Source organism: Haplochromis burtoni, unplaced genomic scaffold, assembly GCF_018398535.1.
Source record: "Haplochromis burtoni strain Fernald_Lab_line unplaced genomic scaffold, NCSU_Asbu1 Contig_106, whole genome shotgun sequence".
Taxonomy (NCBI): domain Eukaryota; kingdom Metazoa; phylum Chordata; class Actinopteri; order Cichliformes; family Cichlidae; genus Haplochromis; species Haplochromis burtoni.
This window is the reverse complement of record NW_024582467.1, coordinates 271,210-286,028: the sequence shown is the minus strand read 5'-3', so window position 1 is coordinate 286,028 and position 14,819 is coordinate 271,210. Positions and strand designations below refer to the sequence as shown.

The 14,819-nt window shown below is 38.6% G+C and overlaps 2 protein-coding genes across 6 annotated transcripts in view; one reads left to right on the top strand and one right to left on the bottom strand.

Moving 5' to 3' along the window:
• Positions 1 to 3,861, top strand: part of ppp1r1c (protein phosphatase 1, regulatory (inhibitor) subunit 1C) — a 19,055-nt gene extending 15,194 nt beyond the window's left edge. Inside the window, exon 5 of the mRNA XM_005935449.3 lies at positions 458 to 3,861. Coding sequence (XP_005935511.1) covers positions 458 to 516 — 59 coding nt within the window. The 3' untranslated portion in view covers positions 517 to 3,861. The remainder of the gene's footprint in view (positions 1 to 457) is intronic.
• A 210-nt stretch (positions 3,862 to 4,071) lies between these two features.
• The window catches only part of nckap1 (NCK-associated protein 1), a 36,010-nt gene continuing 25,262 nt past the window's right edge, over positions 4,072 to 14,819 (bottom strand). For all 5 annotated transcript variants that reach the window (XM_005935452.3, XM_005935453.3, XM_005935454.3 and 2 more), the window contains 14 exons: positions 14,403 to 14,522; positions 13,213 to 13,352; positions 12,573 to 12,704; positions 11,913 to 12,131; positions 11,183 to 11,313; positions 10,843 to 10,940; positions 10,327 to 10,420; positions 9,831 to 9,913; positions 8,691 to 8,771; positions 8,509 to 8,602; positions 8,308 to 8,424; positions 5,645 to 5,754; positions 4,675 to 4,764; positions 4,072 to 4,451 (listed from right to left, as the gene is read on the bottom strand). In XM_005935452.3, coding sequence (XP_005935514.1) covers positions 4,335 to 4,451; positions 4,675 to 4,764; positions 5,645 to 5,754; positions 8,308 to 8,424; positions 8,509 to 8,602; positions 8,691 to 8,771; positions 9,831 to 9,913; positions 10,327 to 10,420; positions 10,843 to 10,940; positions 11,183 to 11,313; positions 11,913 to 12,131; positions 12,573 to 12,704; positions 13,213 to 13,352; positions 14,403 to 14,522 — 1,626 coding nt within the window. In that variant the 3' untranslated portion in view covers positions 4,072 to 4,334. The remainder of the gene's footprint in view (positions 4,452 to 4,674; positions 4,765 to 5,644; positions 5,755 to 8,307; positions 8,425 to 8,508; positions 8,603 to 8,690; positions 8,772 to 9,830; positions 9,914 to 10,326; positions 10,421 to 10,842; positions 10,941 to 11,182; positions 11,314 to 11,912; positions 12,132 to 12,572; positions 12,705 to 13,212; positions 13,353 to 14,402; positions 14,523 to 14,819) is intronic.

Below are 14,819 nucleotides of genomic sequence, written 5' to 3'. Positions count from 1 at the left end.
GTGGATGACTGGATGTGTAAAGCGCTTTGGGGTCCTTAGGGACTAGTAAAGTGCTATACAAATATAGGCCATTTACCATTTCTAAATATGTTTCTGAGTCGTTTGTGCTACTGAACATGAATGTATTTCAGTAGTCAGAAGCCAAAGACATCGACTTTATAACAATAACATTGTAAAGCTGTCGTTCATTAAGTATTTAATATATAAAGCTTCTCTTGTTTTGTCAAAACACGAGCTTCTCTAGTGTTTTGACAACACGACAGAAAGCTTTTCAAAAGATTGAAGTGCTACACTCAAGTTAATTAAATGACAATATTATGATCATGTAATGGTTTCTTTTCATTGCGTAGGTAATTAAATGCATACACCTTCAAGGTGTATGAGAATCATTCGAATACAGTAGAAACTGAAATTTACTCAGCAGACTTTGGTACATTTGTCGCGTGTGTCTGTGCAGGTAAGCTGGAAAGCTCTGTGCCAGAGGAAGAGGAGGAAGGCAGCGCTCAGGACGACTAGTCCAGCAGAGAAACCTCAGCACTGAACAGGCGGCCAAATTTATTTGTGGATATTCTGGACAAACCCCAAGACGGATTCAAACATCCATCTCCATCCAAGTCAAGCACCTACTGTGCATGTCCGGGCTTGTTGGGAAAGCTGACCTGTGTGGAGGTTATAGAAAGCTCAGTTAAGGTTTTAATCACAGTAGGTAAAGAAACGTGTTCAACCAGCATCTCCTCCTTCACTTTAAACAAAAGGGGAACAGCCCAGCTGACAGTCACCTGACCACAACTAACACCCAAGTACATAACAATTAAAATGAGCTCAGATTTAGTTCATAAATAAGGGCAGAAATATGTTTTTTCCTTAAACAGAAGTGATTTAAAAAAGAACCTTAAACTGTCCCAGATGACTTTTAAATGCTTCTGGTGGGAAGCGAAACATTATCATCTCAAGCTTGTCTTAATATATGAAGGAAAATTGTTTATACAATTGTTTGTTTATACATTTTATATCATTTTAAAGTTTTTAAATATCAAGGAGGAAATTAATCTAGGTACATTTAATTCTACCTAGATTACATTAACTACAATGGATAGCAACTAGATATAACATGGGATCTAATACACAGTTGGCAAATTTCAAAAATATAGAATAAATGAAAATATAGCAAAAATGTTATCATCCAACTTCTCTTCTACGTCATTAGGAGGATTTTCAAATATGTATTTATACATGTATTAATTTTAATTTGCATACATTTCCCACCAGAAGTTTTCAAAATGTCCACTGTGAGATTGCAGCTTGTAGGCAAAGCATATCTTAAACACACAAAATACTGCAATAAATATTGCAGTATTTTGATCGAAGGTTGCATTGATTGTCAGGTTGACCCTAAAGGTTTATAAGACATTCTTCAAACATTCTGCCATCTAACTGGAAAAGCACAAATATTACTGGCTACACTCAGGTGCAAAGGTCATTGTCCCTCCCCCTTCTTTCTGTGTCTTTTTAAACTGCACACCATGTAAAAGTTCTGTGTTGCATTTAATTTTAAAAGTGTTCTTGAGATTTGATTCCTGCAGTTTGTTGCTGCAGGAATCAAATCACTTATTATAGCTTTTCATCATTTTACTCACTGAATGGTTTCAAAAATCTGCATCCAAGCACTGGAAACTGCCACTTTAATTTGCTGCAATTCTGCATCATGATACATTTGTCTACATCTACTTTTGTTTTTCTTCAAATAAACTGGATTTGATGAGGAATTACTAAATGTACCACGTATTATTATAATGGATTACTTTGAAGATGAGTTATGTTTTTTTATTACCATATGCTTTTCTGCTGTGTACGTGATCGGCATCACCGGCACTTATAAATAACTGCAATAACTTGTCAAATTTGACGACATATATGCTACACCCTCAGCCACCAGGAATTTACTGTATACTTTTTGTCTTCATCTTGGATGCCTCCTGGTGGCTTTTCTATGACACTGCAAGGCTACCAAAGTAGTTTTGTTAGGAATGCCATAAAATCTTGAATAATTGAATAAAATAACATGAAGTAACAAAAAGCAACATCTTATTATTGATTTTTTTGAACAGTTTACTTGTAGATCATTGCAGGAGTCCTGAGTAGCTTGGTTACCTGCTGCGTAAAGTCTAACTTGTCACCTGACTGAATTACCCTTGTGTGTTCATACTTACTGGTTTTTACCTCATTCATCGCAGGTAGTGGCACACACTCAGAGTTCAGGTCTGACACAGCCCTAAAGTTTATTTTATTCATGTCATTTTAAGTTACAAGTTGGAATCAGAAACACAAAAAAAAAAAAAAAAAAAAAAAAAAAAAAAAGAAGTTATAAAGTAAAACAGCAACCATTCCACATCAAATGGCAGAATGTGTCCACAGATCTGTCCTTACAAGCTCATAATGCAAACTACTGACTCGCCACTGAAGAAACACCTTTTTGAACATTTTTTTTCTGTGTTCCTGCTACGTTCTGTAAATATGACTTCACTTTGCAGCCACTTGCAGAATAACTCCAGCAGTGGTTAAAAGTCATGAGTAGTATGCAGAATGAACCTTCAGACAGAGCCCTGGGGTTAGTATTACACTAGCAAAGGGCTAACTTAAGGAGAGTAAGGTTTGTGTCTCGTTACGTAGCCCCTGCTGTGCTCTGATTGAGGAAGGAAATAAAAATCAGACTGCACTTTGTAAAAGTTGTCCATCTGTCCTTTAAGGTCCCACACAACCGTCGCAAATATGTAAGAGTCATTGGTGGATGCCCCTTCAACCAGAATTTGCAAATCCAGTGAAATCGGCACTGAGGGTGAATAATAATAATTTTTTTTTTTTATTCTTATTGCAGCTCCAGTTCATCTTAAGATTTTTTATTAGTGTTAGGTGGTTAAAATGACCTTAGTATTAAAGTTAAACAGTTATATAACTGGACTATAGATGGTCAGCTATCATCAGCTGCTGCTAAGGTGCCTTTGAGTAAGGCGTGCTTCCCCCAGCTGCTTCAGTAGGGCTTCAAAAGAACAACGAAGCTCCTTTCCAGGAGCCACGAGTGGACTCGTTCTGATTAGGGGTTATTTTGTAGTTTTACTCTACCGCAGACAACATGTAGCACCTACTGCAGCGTCAGTCAGGGGAGCTGAGGGGAATACTTGCAAGTGTTTTCTTTTGCTTGTTCCCACTGTAAGAGTTTAACAGAGCTGCCGCAGAGCTGGCGTCAAACACTGAAAACGCCCAAAAAAATGGCATTTCTCACCACTTGTCAACACTCCAATCCTTCCAAGCCCTGATACACACTTTTCTTTTTTTTAGTGTCAACACATTTGGCAAATCGTCATTGTCGTCGTCATAAAAATAACAAAACATAAACATTAAAAACAGACAGCTTCACATCAAAGTAGAATACAGATATTATATCTTTACCCACAAAATGTTCATGTTACGACTAGCTAGAAAAAAAAGAAAGAAAACATCACCATGTTATACAAGTGTGTGTCCATCTGAATATGTGTGTGTGTGTTTGTTTGCTAGGAAATGGTCGAAGATTAGTGTTTGGAACCGTAGATCTGCTCAGGATTGTGTATCTGTACGCGTGTGTAAACTCAGATTAACGAGCAACATGTCTTTCAGTATCAACACAGGAATCCTCACCCCGCATCCATAAAAGAAATATAATAAGAATAATAATAAACCCCACAAAAACATCAGAATCATTTGCATCCTCAAAGTAAGCATCCAAAAATCCATCACCACATAGTAGTTATCAGCTGGCCACTAAAGTTCTCAAAACTTTCATTGCAAAATTAAAAAAAAACAAAACAAAACAAAAAAAAAAAACAAAGGAGAAAAAAAAATATTTTAGTGTCAACTATATATATATACTATATATTTATACTTTTGTTCTTTATACCAACCAAACATTATGTATTTTTTGTGTTGCTATGGTCGTGGTCCCTGGCAACATCATGGAAACGGTACGATTAAAATAAAGACACTGATCCCCCAACTTCATCCAGCTCGTGTTTCTGTTCATATGTTGTGTTTTTCCCCTCCTCTTTTTAATTTGAGCACTTGTGTTTCATACGCTCTTCTTATATTTTGAGTGGATTTGCTTTCAATGCTACGCGTTTAGTGTTAAATGCCGACAGTGTTGCTTTTTTGTCCGAACACGCTGAGGCTTTGTAGGCATAGATTAGTGTGTTTAGTTTGGATTTTGTGTACTCTGGTAGTGTGTATTTGTTTTGTCTGTACCCCCATTCAATAGCAGACTATAAGGTATGCCTTTGTGTGGTTAGTGTCTGTGTGTGTGTCTATGCATTAGCGCTGATGCTCTGTTTGTAGACGGCGTGGTAGGCGTTTCGCAACAGGACGTAAGGGAAACAGGACTCCAGCAGGTCCATGGTGAGGAAGGGAGACTCCTGCACAATCTGAAGCAGAAACGAAATGCAGAACAACTCTTAGACGATTGGAAATATACGGTAATACTCAGAAGTAAACTTGAATGTTAAAAATAGTTCTGCACTTCAACTTGAATCCATTTTTTTTCCCCCACATCCTGATATAGCTTTGATAGTTGCTTTTTAGGATGTTTTACTTTTAAAAGAGGAACAAGTCTCGACAGATAAAGTCTCCTGTACGTAGTTTTCTTACCATGTCCAGCAGCAGGTAGACAGATTCTCTGTTACGTGTCGTCATCTTGTCCGTTTCCTGACCGATCTTCAGCAGGCTGGATGAGGCCAGCTACACAGAAACATGTTACAGACTGATGTTAAGAGTCTCTCAAGTCAAGCTTCGGTTTTGTTTTCGTATCAGTTTTAACTAAACTTTAGAATTTCTTGACCAAAATTGGGAAATTACACACCATTTCCAAATTTATTAAAGAAAATCTGACTTAACTGCATAATTACTGGAGCTTCAAAGACATGTAAGCACTTCATGACTGCTTGTCTACTCTGTACTTCTTATAACACAGACTGTTGGTAATAACGAGCAACAATACAAAGTCTTCTAGGGACAACAGTTTCCTTCCATAAGCCCTTCAGTTCTCCTTGAAATAGATTCTGCAAGTTGCTGTAACTCGAGGGATGAAACTCATTTGTCTGAAAGATACCTGGTATTTTGATAAGGGTGTCGACCAAAAAGCTCACATAGATGTTCAGCTGGACTCAGATCTAAAGACTATGAAGGTCATTGCTTACATCACATAATTTTCATACACATCAAACCATTCAGTGAGTCCATGACCCAAGGTCTGGGACACTGTCATCGTCAAAGAGACCATTCCCTTTAGGATAAAAAGGTTTCATCAAAGGACAGAGCTGATCAGGATAACTTCGAAAGGGGACCTGAATAACGGCTCCAAGCCATATAATAGTCACCGAATACCTCAGTTGTAGGTTTTTCCTTTAATTTGTTACCTCGCATGTTTGATGTTGACATTATGATGAGAGATTGTATATCCCCCTATAAGTTTAAATGAATCTAATTATTCTGCGTATCTTCTACGTCAGAATACAAACATGATGCCCTGCAGAGCTGCCATCACAGCGCAGTGCTAAACTAGAGAAACCCCAGCTATAATGTAAAGTTCTCTAAGAGTAACAGAAATGCAGTGTCTTACAGCCAGGAACTCTTTGAGGCGGTCCTCTATGCTTCCCTTGTGGATGGTGAAGAGAGCAGCAGCGATCTGGTTGATTGCTTTGGCCAGGCAGTGGATGTTGTTACAGTGGCCTGTAGGAGGCAGCAAACACACACGATTAGCTGAAGAATGAGAGATTATTGACTCAGTTTAATTTCTCACATGTGACTTTCACAGCAGAGGAAATTTCAGGCTTATAAAACATGGATCTGTCAATCCTGGGCTTCATTTCTGTATCGCATGTGACATGGATGACAAGCACATGAATATAAAACACGCGTGTAATCGTAAGGTTAGAGAACGGTTAGTGTGGCTGCACCGGTGCGACGTGTTAAGACCTGCTCCCGGCAAAACCAATCACTGGTCGGGACACAGTCTGCATACTAACAATGGTGGAGCCCATTACAACTCATTATCCTTTTCAAATGTCCCTTATTAACAATGGCGCCTTTCATTTCAAGGTTGTTAAGTGGCACTGTCTTGATAATTCGCGACCTTGAGTTATAACTCTCTTCGATACCTCATCAAAAGGCCTCATGTATCTGCAGCGATGCCCCTCCGTGGGTCTAAATATCAAGTCTGTATAACTGAATGAATCTTTCAGGCAAATAAATAAAAACAAACACGGGTCACATGGGCTAAACAGACATTTAAAACTGATTAATTATTTAAAAAGTACACATAATGAAGATGATAATATGGCTCTAATGAACACACATAAATCAATCTTGGGGCACAAGGTCGACGTCATTTGCATGCAGAAACTGTCTCGCGCGTTGAACGTGGTAAATTTTGTTTCTTACAAAGTGGAATTTCTTTCCCCCAGCAGTGAGTCACAAGACGGGCTTATTATCCCCTTTATTAATGAATATTAGAGCAGGAAATGGAGGGCAAAATGATGGAGAGGAATCAATTCGTATCACAAATATACTTAAGTGCATCATGTATTATAATTTCTGTTCCGTAATCATTTGAGTCACAACAATTACTCCAGAATTTTTCCTCCCATAGAGTCTCAGCCGGCCTCAAACCAAAGTCAAGTCATTAAGCCAAACACTTTTTTAAAAGAACACACATGGAGTGCAGCAGAATGCATGCATGGTATCTGTAATTTCCAGAAGGTAACTGCTGCTTGTTAGGCTAACAGCAAAAGTGAACATAACAAAGATTTGTAATGTGGGTTAAACAAACAACGAAACCTAAAGCGGAGATGTCAAACTAATTTTACATCGTGGATCACAAATGCCCCACTCTGATCTTAAGTGGGCTGAACCAGTGAAACTCCCCTTTCTGTTGGTGGAAACGCATTCAACTAAACATTTAATCCCTGACTTATCCTAATATAAGAAAACTGAGTGTTCAGCATTAGAAATGTGGAGATACTGGAAAAACAGAAACTTTTCTCTCACTTAATTATTAATCTATTACATAAGTATTTCATGTAGTGTGAATGGCAGTGGGGAAGATCAATATTTACCAACAGAAAAAGCTGGAAAACTTTTGAAAATACAGATCCAGTGGACCCAACTGGCTTCTGGCCTCCGGGACTCATTATTCCACACCCCTGACCTGAAGGCATCACCGTCATGTTACTGTTTTTAACCCAGTAATCAGATGTACATGTTTTTCCTCTCGACTCTAGTGTCTAGCATGCTTTTCTGTCTCGCCAACCACTACATCCATGAATCTTCTCAGCAGTCTTTTCTTCTCCTTCCTGTCTGGCAGCTCCATATTCAACTCCACTCTTCAAACCATCTCATCCTACCTCTCTAACTTTATCCTCAAACAGCTCCACTTGTGCCGTCTCTCCGATACACTCATTTCTAGTCATGTCCGTTCTGGTCACTCCCAACCAAACAAATCTGAGCATCTTGAGGGAGGCTGCCAACTCCACCCTGCCCACACTCTTCACCTCTGGCCTGTAGTGGTTTTAAGAATCAGTCTACTAGGTGGCACTTCCTTTGTGGTTCTCAAACAACAACAAAAAAAAAAAAAAAAAAAAGGAAAAGGAAAACATTTTTAAACAATACCAGCCTTTTACACGTTTTCTTTCCACTGCCTACATCCTCCATATAAATGAAGCAAGCAGCGAGCTATCATTACCACTCAGCTTGAGGGGGGGGGATGCCATTAATTTTACATCCTGTCTCGCTGTCACTGGCGCACGACAGACTTCTTTCTGCACACAGATACGACTGGCAGATATAGTTTGCAAGACAGAAAGTAGTCCCTGCATGAAAATGCTCACTGCAAGGTTGGTGTGTTTATTCCGAGTAACTGGGTCACAATTTGTGGAAAGAAACATTAATGCTGAGTTTTTCCAAATGAACTTTTTGGCACCTTAAATACCAAAATTGGAGAAGCGTTTCTTTCTATTAGAATCAAGAGAAAGCAGACATCTCCGCTAATAATATCTACAGAGCTGGCTGACTCACACCAAAACAGTCTAGATGGAGACACAGCACTGCAGGCCACAGGAAAAATATAGAAATGTGATTTTAGGATGAACCGCCACTTTGAGTCTTTGAAGTTTCAGGCCTTCTCTTTATTGCACTTCATACTGCAAACATAAAATCGGTGTGAGAGAGAGTCACTTTAACTAGATCTTCTTAACAAATCTACAAAAAAAGAGCATGGTGTCCTACCTTCGATGGCTGGGCTGTACTGCGACATCACGTTGCTGGCAAGTGTTGGCAACGAAACTGCCACAAAGACCATCAGCAGACAGGCGATCTTATACTCCTCCTCTGGGCTGATGTTCTCTGCAGACAAACATCGTGATGGTCATACAGATGAATTGTGTGGCTCCTGGATCGTGGTTGTGTGTGACCGTGTTTGCGACTCACCGCTCTTTTGAGAGGACAGAGCCACCACCAGAGCTGGGTCGATCTCACAGGGTAAACCTGCTGCTGAGGACAGCTCGTAAACGTTCATGGCCACCTGGAAACAGACAAAATATCCACATGAACGCAAAGAGCGGGACATCCGGAAGCGCATCTACCTCGACAAGCCCGTCAGTGTGTTTTACCTTCATGTCCGTCTCTCGGGGAATGTGGTCCTTGAAATCCTCCACTGAGCTGACCAGGAAAGGAATGTGACAGGACAAAACCTGGAAAAAGCAAAACCGACACAGACCACTAAGACGGAGAAAGATGGAAGAGGAAATACTCTAAAATATTTAGAAGTGTGCTTTTCAGCAGCCACTATCAGGAAATCTCAGACTGAATGAGCAAGGGCCAATAAACGTGTACCTCAACACTTACACTGAATGTCTTAATTTAATGTGTGATTTCAGAGTGCTGCCTGATATTTTTATCCTTTCACTTTTAATAAGCAGCGTTTCCGGAAACCAGCTAAATGTCAGTCTTAGAAGGCTTAGGTCAGTTAATCCAGTTCTGGAACTTGGTCCAACTCCAACTTCTAAATTGCTAAATCCAGAGGACCAAAGAACATGAAAGCTTGTAAGTATAAACCATGATATTTATCGTTAAAAAGACAAGAGGGGAGTAGCCGGAATCAGAGCCAGGTTTAATTCATATTTGATGTAACTCAGCTTTAACCTGATAGGGACAGTCTAGTAAGACTGATTTTGGCCATTTACAGTATAAAAGATGATGAGGTTCAATATTAAAATGCCTACAACATCTACTGTACCTTTCTAAATGAAAACATTTTTAAATGACTGTATTTTAATGCCATGAATATGCCCCAAAGCTGAACAAAGAAATGCACATTATTATAGTTTTGTATTTTCTAGTTTTAGTTTTGACTTTTTGTTTTAAATTAAGTTTAGCTTCAGTTAGTTTCCAGAGTGGATTTTCTTATTTCGGTTTAGTTCTTGTTAGTTTCCGTGTTCATCTTAGTCTTTTTAATTATTACTGCATGCTATTACTCTGAATGTCTCAGAGAAAATTAATACAGGTTTTACAATAAAAACTAATTTTTCAAAAGCAGCTGACCCACGGTGTGTCACAGTATCGTAAATAGTCAAACTTTCCTTTACATTTTCATTTTATTCTATTCAAGTTCACAAAATTGTTTGAGTTAATTTTTTTTCAGTATTTTTTTCCACATCCAGCTTTAGTTTTAGTTAATTATAATAACCTTGATTGACACAAGTTGCCAGTATCTATCACCTCAAAGTGGTATATGATTATGTGTGCCTTACGTCTCTCAGAGCCTCCTGAGCGAGCGAGCGGAAGGACAAAATGACCCCAATGATGGTCATTCTCTTCAAAACACTGTCCACAGCTACAAAAACAGAAAACACAGCGAGTGAGTGGATTACAGCAGCTGTCACAGTGATCAGTGTTAATTCAGGAGTTCACCAATCACAAAAATAAACTTGCAAGGAGGTGTATCAATTTGTACTTCAAGTGTACTAACTTGAAGTCATTTCTAACCAACCACTTTCAATACGATGGCAAGTTTAACACAGATGTAATCGAATCTCAAACAAGAGACTGACACTGAGACACTGACATGAAACAAGCCAAGGCTGCTGATTGTAAACAGCTAAATATCACACACACAAAAAGTGGCATAAGTACTCCCATCGTGTTTGGATAATCACTTATTGTTTGGCACCATGATGAAACTGTAGCTGCAAAGATCTGTGCCAAGTAAGTGTAAGCACAAGTATTAGCGTTAGTGTTAGTAATTACAGGTGAGTTTCTTGAAGAGCGCAGCCATGTGGTCTGGTTTGTCAAAGCTCGTCCTCATCTGGGTCAACACCTCCATGTTTTCTACCACCAGTTTCTACAGAGAAACGCAAATAAACAAAACATTTTGTCAAAATTTTTAAAAAAGAAAAAAAAAAGCCTGGTTATGAATGGAACCATGGAAGGCAACGGACTACACTAAACACTCAACATCAACCAATTTGTTTCCCTATTTTTGGCTCTCTCTGATGTAAGGAAGAAGGGATATCCCCAATAAGGCCAGGCACACTGCTCGGACTTCTCACAAAAGATTACAAATATATGAATCAGTTTTCTGAATATTATATTTAAAAAAAAAAAGAAGAAAGAATCAGAGACGCAACAGGTAAGGAAAAAGAAATCACTCATCTGAATAAAACTCACTGACTAATAATATCACCTGTACAACTTGGTATAACAGTTTATATTATTATTATTCAATATGTGAGTATATCTTTATGATTGTGGACATGTTTATACCTTCAGCTCAGCAACCTGAGATGAGATGTGCCACATCAGGCTCTCACTAAGAAACTTCATACCATACGGGCCCAAGAGCTCTGACAGGGAACGCATCTCTGTGGAAAAAGCAAAAAAAATAAACACTTTCAATAAACTTTCAGCAGAAAAAAAAAAAAGACGAGGAACAGAAAAAAAAACAAGATGGCTAAACTCTAAACTTATATTAATACACAAAACCCCACATTAAGGTTTCTCTTCTATAGCTGATTTATTGTTTGTCGTCATAAATACCAAGTTACTAACATTTTCATGCACAAAGTGTGTTTGTATGAGTAAACAATCTTTTGAGTGATTGTACCAGAGATATCAGAGTATTCTTCAGCATTGAAAGTTAGTTCGTTCTCAGTGGGCAGGTTGACGAAAGCCTTCATGGCGGGGAAGTAGGCGATGTGTCCGTTACTGACCTGGCGGAGCAACGTTTCCAAGTACCTACAAACACACACAGGATGCTGTCTCAGTATAGGTTACATGCTTGGTCCTCAAAAGAAAAACAAGCTGAGTTCCATTAAGGTCTGTCGGGTATAATAAATAAGTAAAACTGTAGCCACTGAGCTTGCAGACCATTAAATTTTTTATTTGGTTTTCTGCTTGTTTTGGGTTCAGGATTTACCCCTCACTGGTGTGGATGTGCTTATTTGGTCCTCTAGTTAAATAGTGCATCTTCCTAAATGTTATAATAAATTAAATGTTAAACTAACTTTTCAGAAGAAAGTTAAGGTAGGGTGCACTCAAAACTGTTCGTTTCAGTCAGAAGGTAAACAGAGAGGCTGAATTAAGGCCCCGAAAAAAGCTACTGTAGTAGAGCCCAAGAATAAAGACATGGAGCTGGATGTGAGGAGAATAGAAATTGCTCTGATTAAAAAAAAACAATCATCTAAAACTACTGAGAAAAGTCTAGTGAGTTATTTGCGTTGTTTGTTGTTTATTTCCTTCTCAAATTACACTTCTGCTTCCTTTGCTGTGTCATTTTTTGGTATTTTATTAACAATGTTTTTGGAGAATTGCAGAAGTGCTAAAAATCAACACACCAGTTTGTGTATAAACTGGTGATGGTGGGCTCTCCGTGGCTGTCCAGGTGCTGCGTCTGCTGCAGGAGGACGTTGTTGAAAACTCGTGTGATGTCGATGGTGACGTAGTTCTCTATGGACTGCAGCACGGTCATGTATGCTCGGACGCTCGTCAGCAGCTCGCTGGGCTTGGCTATCTCCTGAGTAGCCTGGTTGTACATGGTCATCCCCACTATGGACCTGGACACGATCAGAGGTCAATAAGACATGCCTAAGTTAAAGTACATTTAGTAAGAGCACTTTTAAACCTCAAAGTTGCACAACTTACTTTAATTACCTTAATTTTAACGATCATAAAGCTGCAATCCCTTAACTTTTCATTCTGAAACACCAAAGCGGTTTACACCTAAACTGCTCAATTAATCTGCTTTTAAATAACTGCTTAAAGCACAACCTCTGGACTGTGCACTGCTTAATAATTACTGTCATGTCATGATGAGGTAGTAATTTGTACTTTTTCCTATTCACTGAAAGCTGTACATGTAGTATTTAATTAACACAGAGGTGGTGAAGAGCAGCGTTAGCTGGGTTGCGAGGTCGACAGATGCAACTCTAAATTGGACAAAATGTATCTGTAATTATACACCTTCACTATGAAAGCATGCGTGCGTGCTTATTTACTTGGTAAATCGGATCTCCAGGTGCGAGGTGAGGTACTCCCTCGGTGTGAAAGTGTGCTCCCACACAATCAGGTTGGGAACGTAGTTGATGGAGAAGCAGAGTTCAGATAAGGCGGTGTGGAGTTTATCCAGACTGGGGGGCGGGAGGAGACACATAAACAACAGATATGATTAAAACCTGATCTGTGCAGAGAAAACAAGCAACAATACCAATAAAACCAATAAAAGAGAGCAAAACTATGAGACTTAAAATGAAGGAAGTATAGATATATGTAGGTGAAAATATAAAAACTTAATTGGAAAGCACTGACACGTCTGGGAAACGGCGATAACAACACGGTGGAGGGTTCAAAACAATACCAGCCAGATTTGATGTGTTAAAAAAATAATATTTCAACTATTTATAGGAGAAAGAAACAGCTAAATATTACCATTTTCATTTTTACTGCATGAGCAAAGATGAATACTTATTAATCTATAAACAATTACAGATCACTATAATTAAAACACATTCAACAGTAATGAGTTTTTAAAAGAAGCATAAAGAATAAGCTGAGCCTGAGAACAGACAGAGGCAGACTGTGGCTCTGCAGATCCTTCAAAAACATTCAGATCTTCACGTTCCCTCTTTTTGTACTAACTTGGTGACCAGCAGTCTGTTCTTCCTCATGCTCTCCACGCCTGGTTTCTCCCTCTCCGGCTCGCCTTTCTTCCCCGTCGCCTTCTTGCTCTTCTTGTTCACAGCTTGGCTGATGGTTTTTGCGCAGTGCTTGGGAAGCAGCTATGGTAAAAATAAAAAGGTACAACATTTCACTACAATTATTAAGCCACTGACATTTTGTTTTAAAGTGCCCTTCAGATTTACATGAGACCTTTTTACTTGTTTAAAGAATCATTATTGTTTTATATTATGATTTTTACAATTTATTAAAACTTTTACTTATTAAGCTCCTTTTTCCCTCATTTAACTGAAATCTTTTCTGTTGATTATTTTTTAACTTATTGATTGATTTTGTTTTGCCTTGCTCTCATTTTTTTTTAGCTATTGTATTTTATTTAAGTAAGGTTGTGGATTTTTTGAACGTCTGGGATAAATGAGGTATATTTCATCTCATGTTGAAGACAAAAGAAAAGCAACATGGTAATCTTTCTTAGGCAGTTAAACCAGGAGACTGACAGACATATTTAAGGAGCTTTTAACAACAACAAGCTTCAACAAATGACTAAATATTTATATGGACAAACATCATTTTATGCTCTGGGTATTGATGGCAACGTGTTGGTCGATCTGAGAATCTATTTCAGTACTGGGTCAAACTTGCATAATAGCAAAATTATCAATACCATGTATTATTGTTTCTACATTAATAAGCCAGCAATTAATTTCTTAATGCCCAAAAAAGGGATAATTTACAACTGAATTGACATGTAGCAATTACATGTGGCAAAATATTTTACAAAGCCTGATTCTACCTTGAAATAAAGTATTTTTTTCATACTGGAAGAAGGAAATAAACTCCCAGATGTATTTCTCCTCTTGTGTGGAAGTCTGCACAACTGTAGCCCTGCTGTTTTGTTCCTAGTGGAAACCCTGACAGTAGTTTAAGTATAGATTAAACCAGATGAACTGGTCAGTTTATCTTTGGATTGATTTTATTCTCAATAAAGTCTGTCAGCGTCTAACCAGCGTTCAAACAGAGGGTGTTGGAGGGGTTGGCTGACGCAGATTGTTAACCTGTATCACTGTCAGTCTGATCAGTAATTTGGAGCATTTGTATTCAAGCTAGAAATGTCAAACTGTCCCTGTAAACAGTTGGCTTTGTGTTCCTACCTGGTCACTGAGTGTACACTGCTCGGTGCAGATGTCGGTGATCAGGTTTCTGGCCTGTTTGGCCATTTCGTCCAAAAACATGTTGCACAACGACAGGCTTCGATCCCCTATGTGGTGACGCTGAGGAGGAGAGTAGAAAGAGACAAAAAGACTCAAAGTGAAATCATTATCAAAACAGCATAATCATCACACATATCACGCCTGATGCCCAGGCTCAGAGGGGAAAGCAGCTGTCAGTCAATGATAAAAATTGTATTGAATTTTGTAGAATCTGTTTCAAAAAGACCAAAACAGTTACTGCGGGGTGCCTGTTTAGATGCATTTTAGATGGGTATAAAAAAAAGAAAGCCCAACTGTCTGCTGGTTCCAATAACAAATGTGTTTATCAGTGTCCTTCAGTTTATGCCTATACTGAGT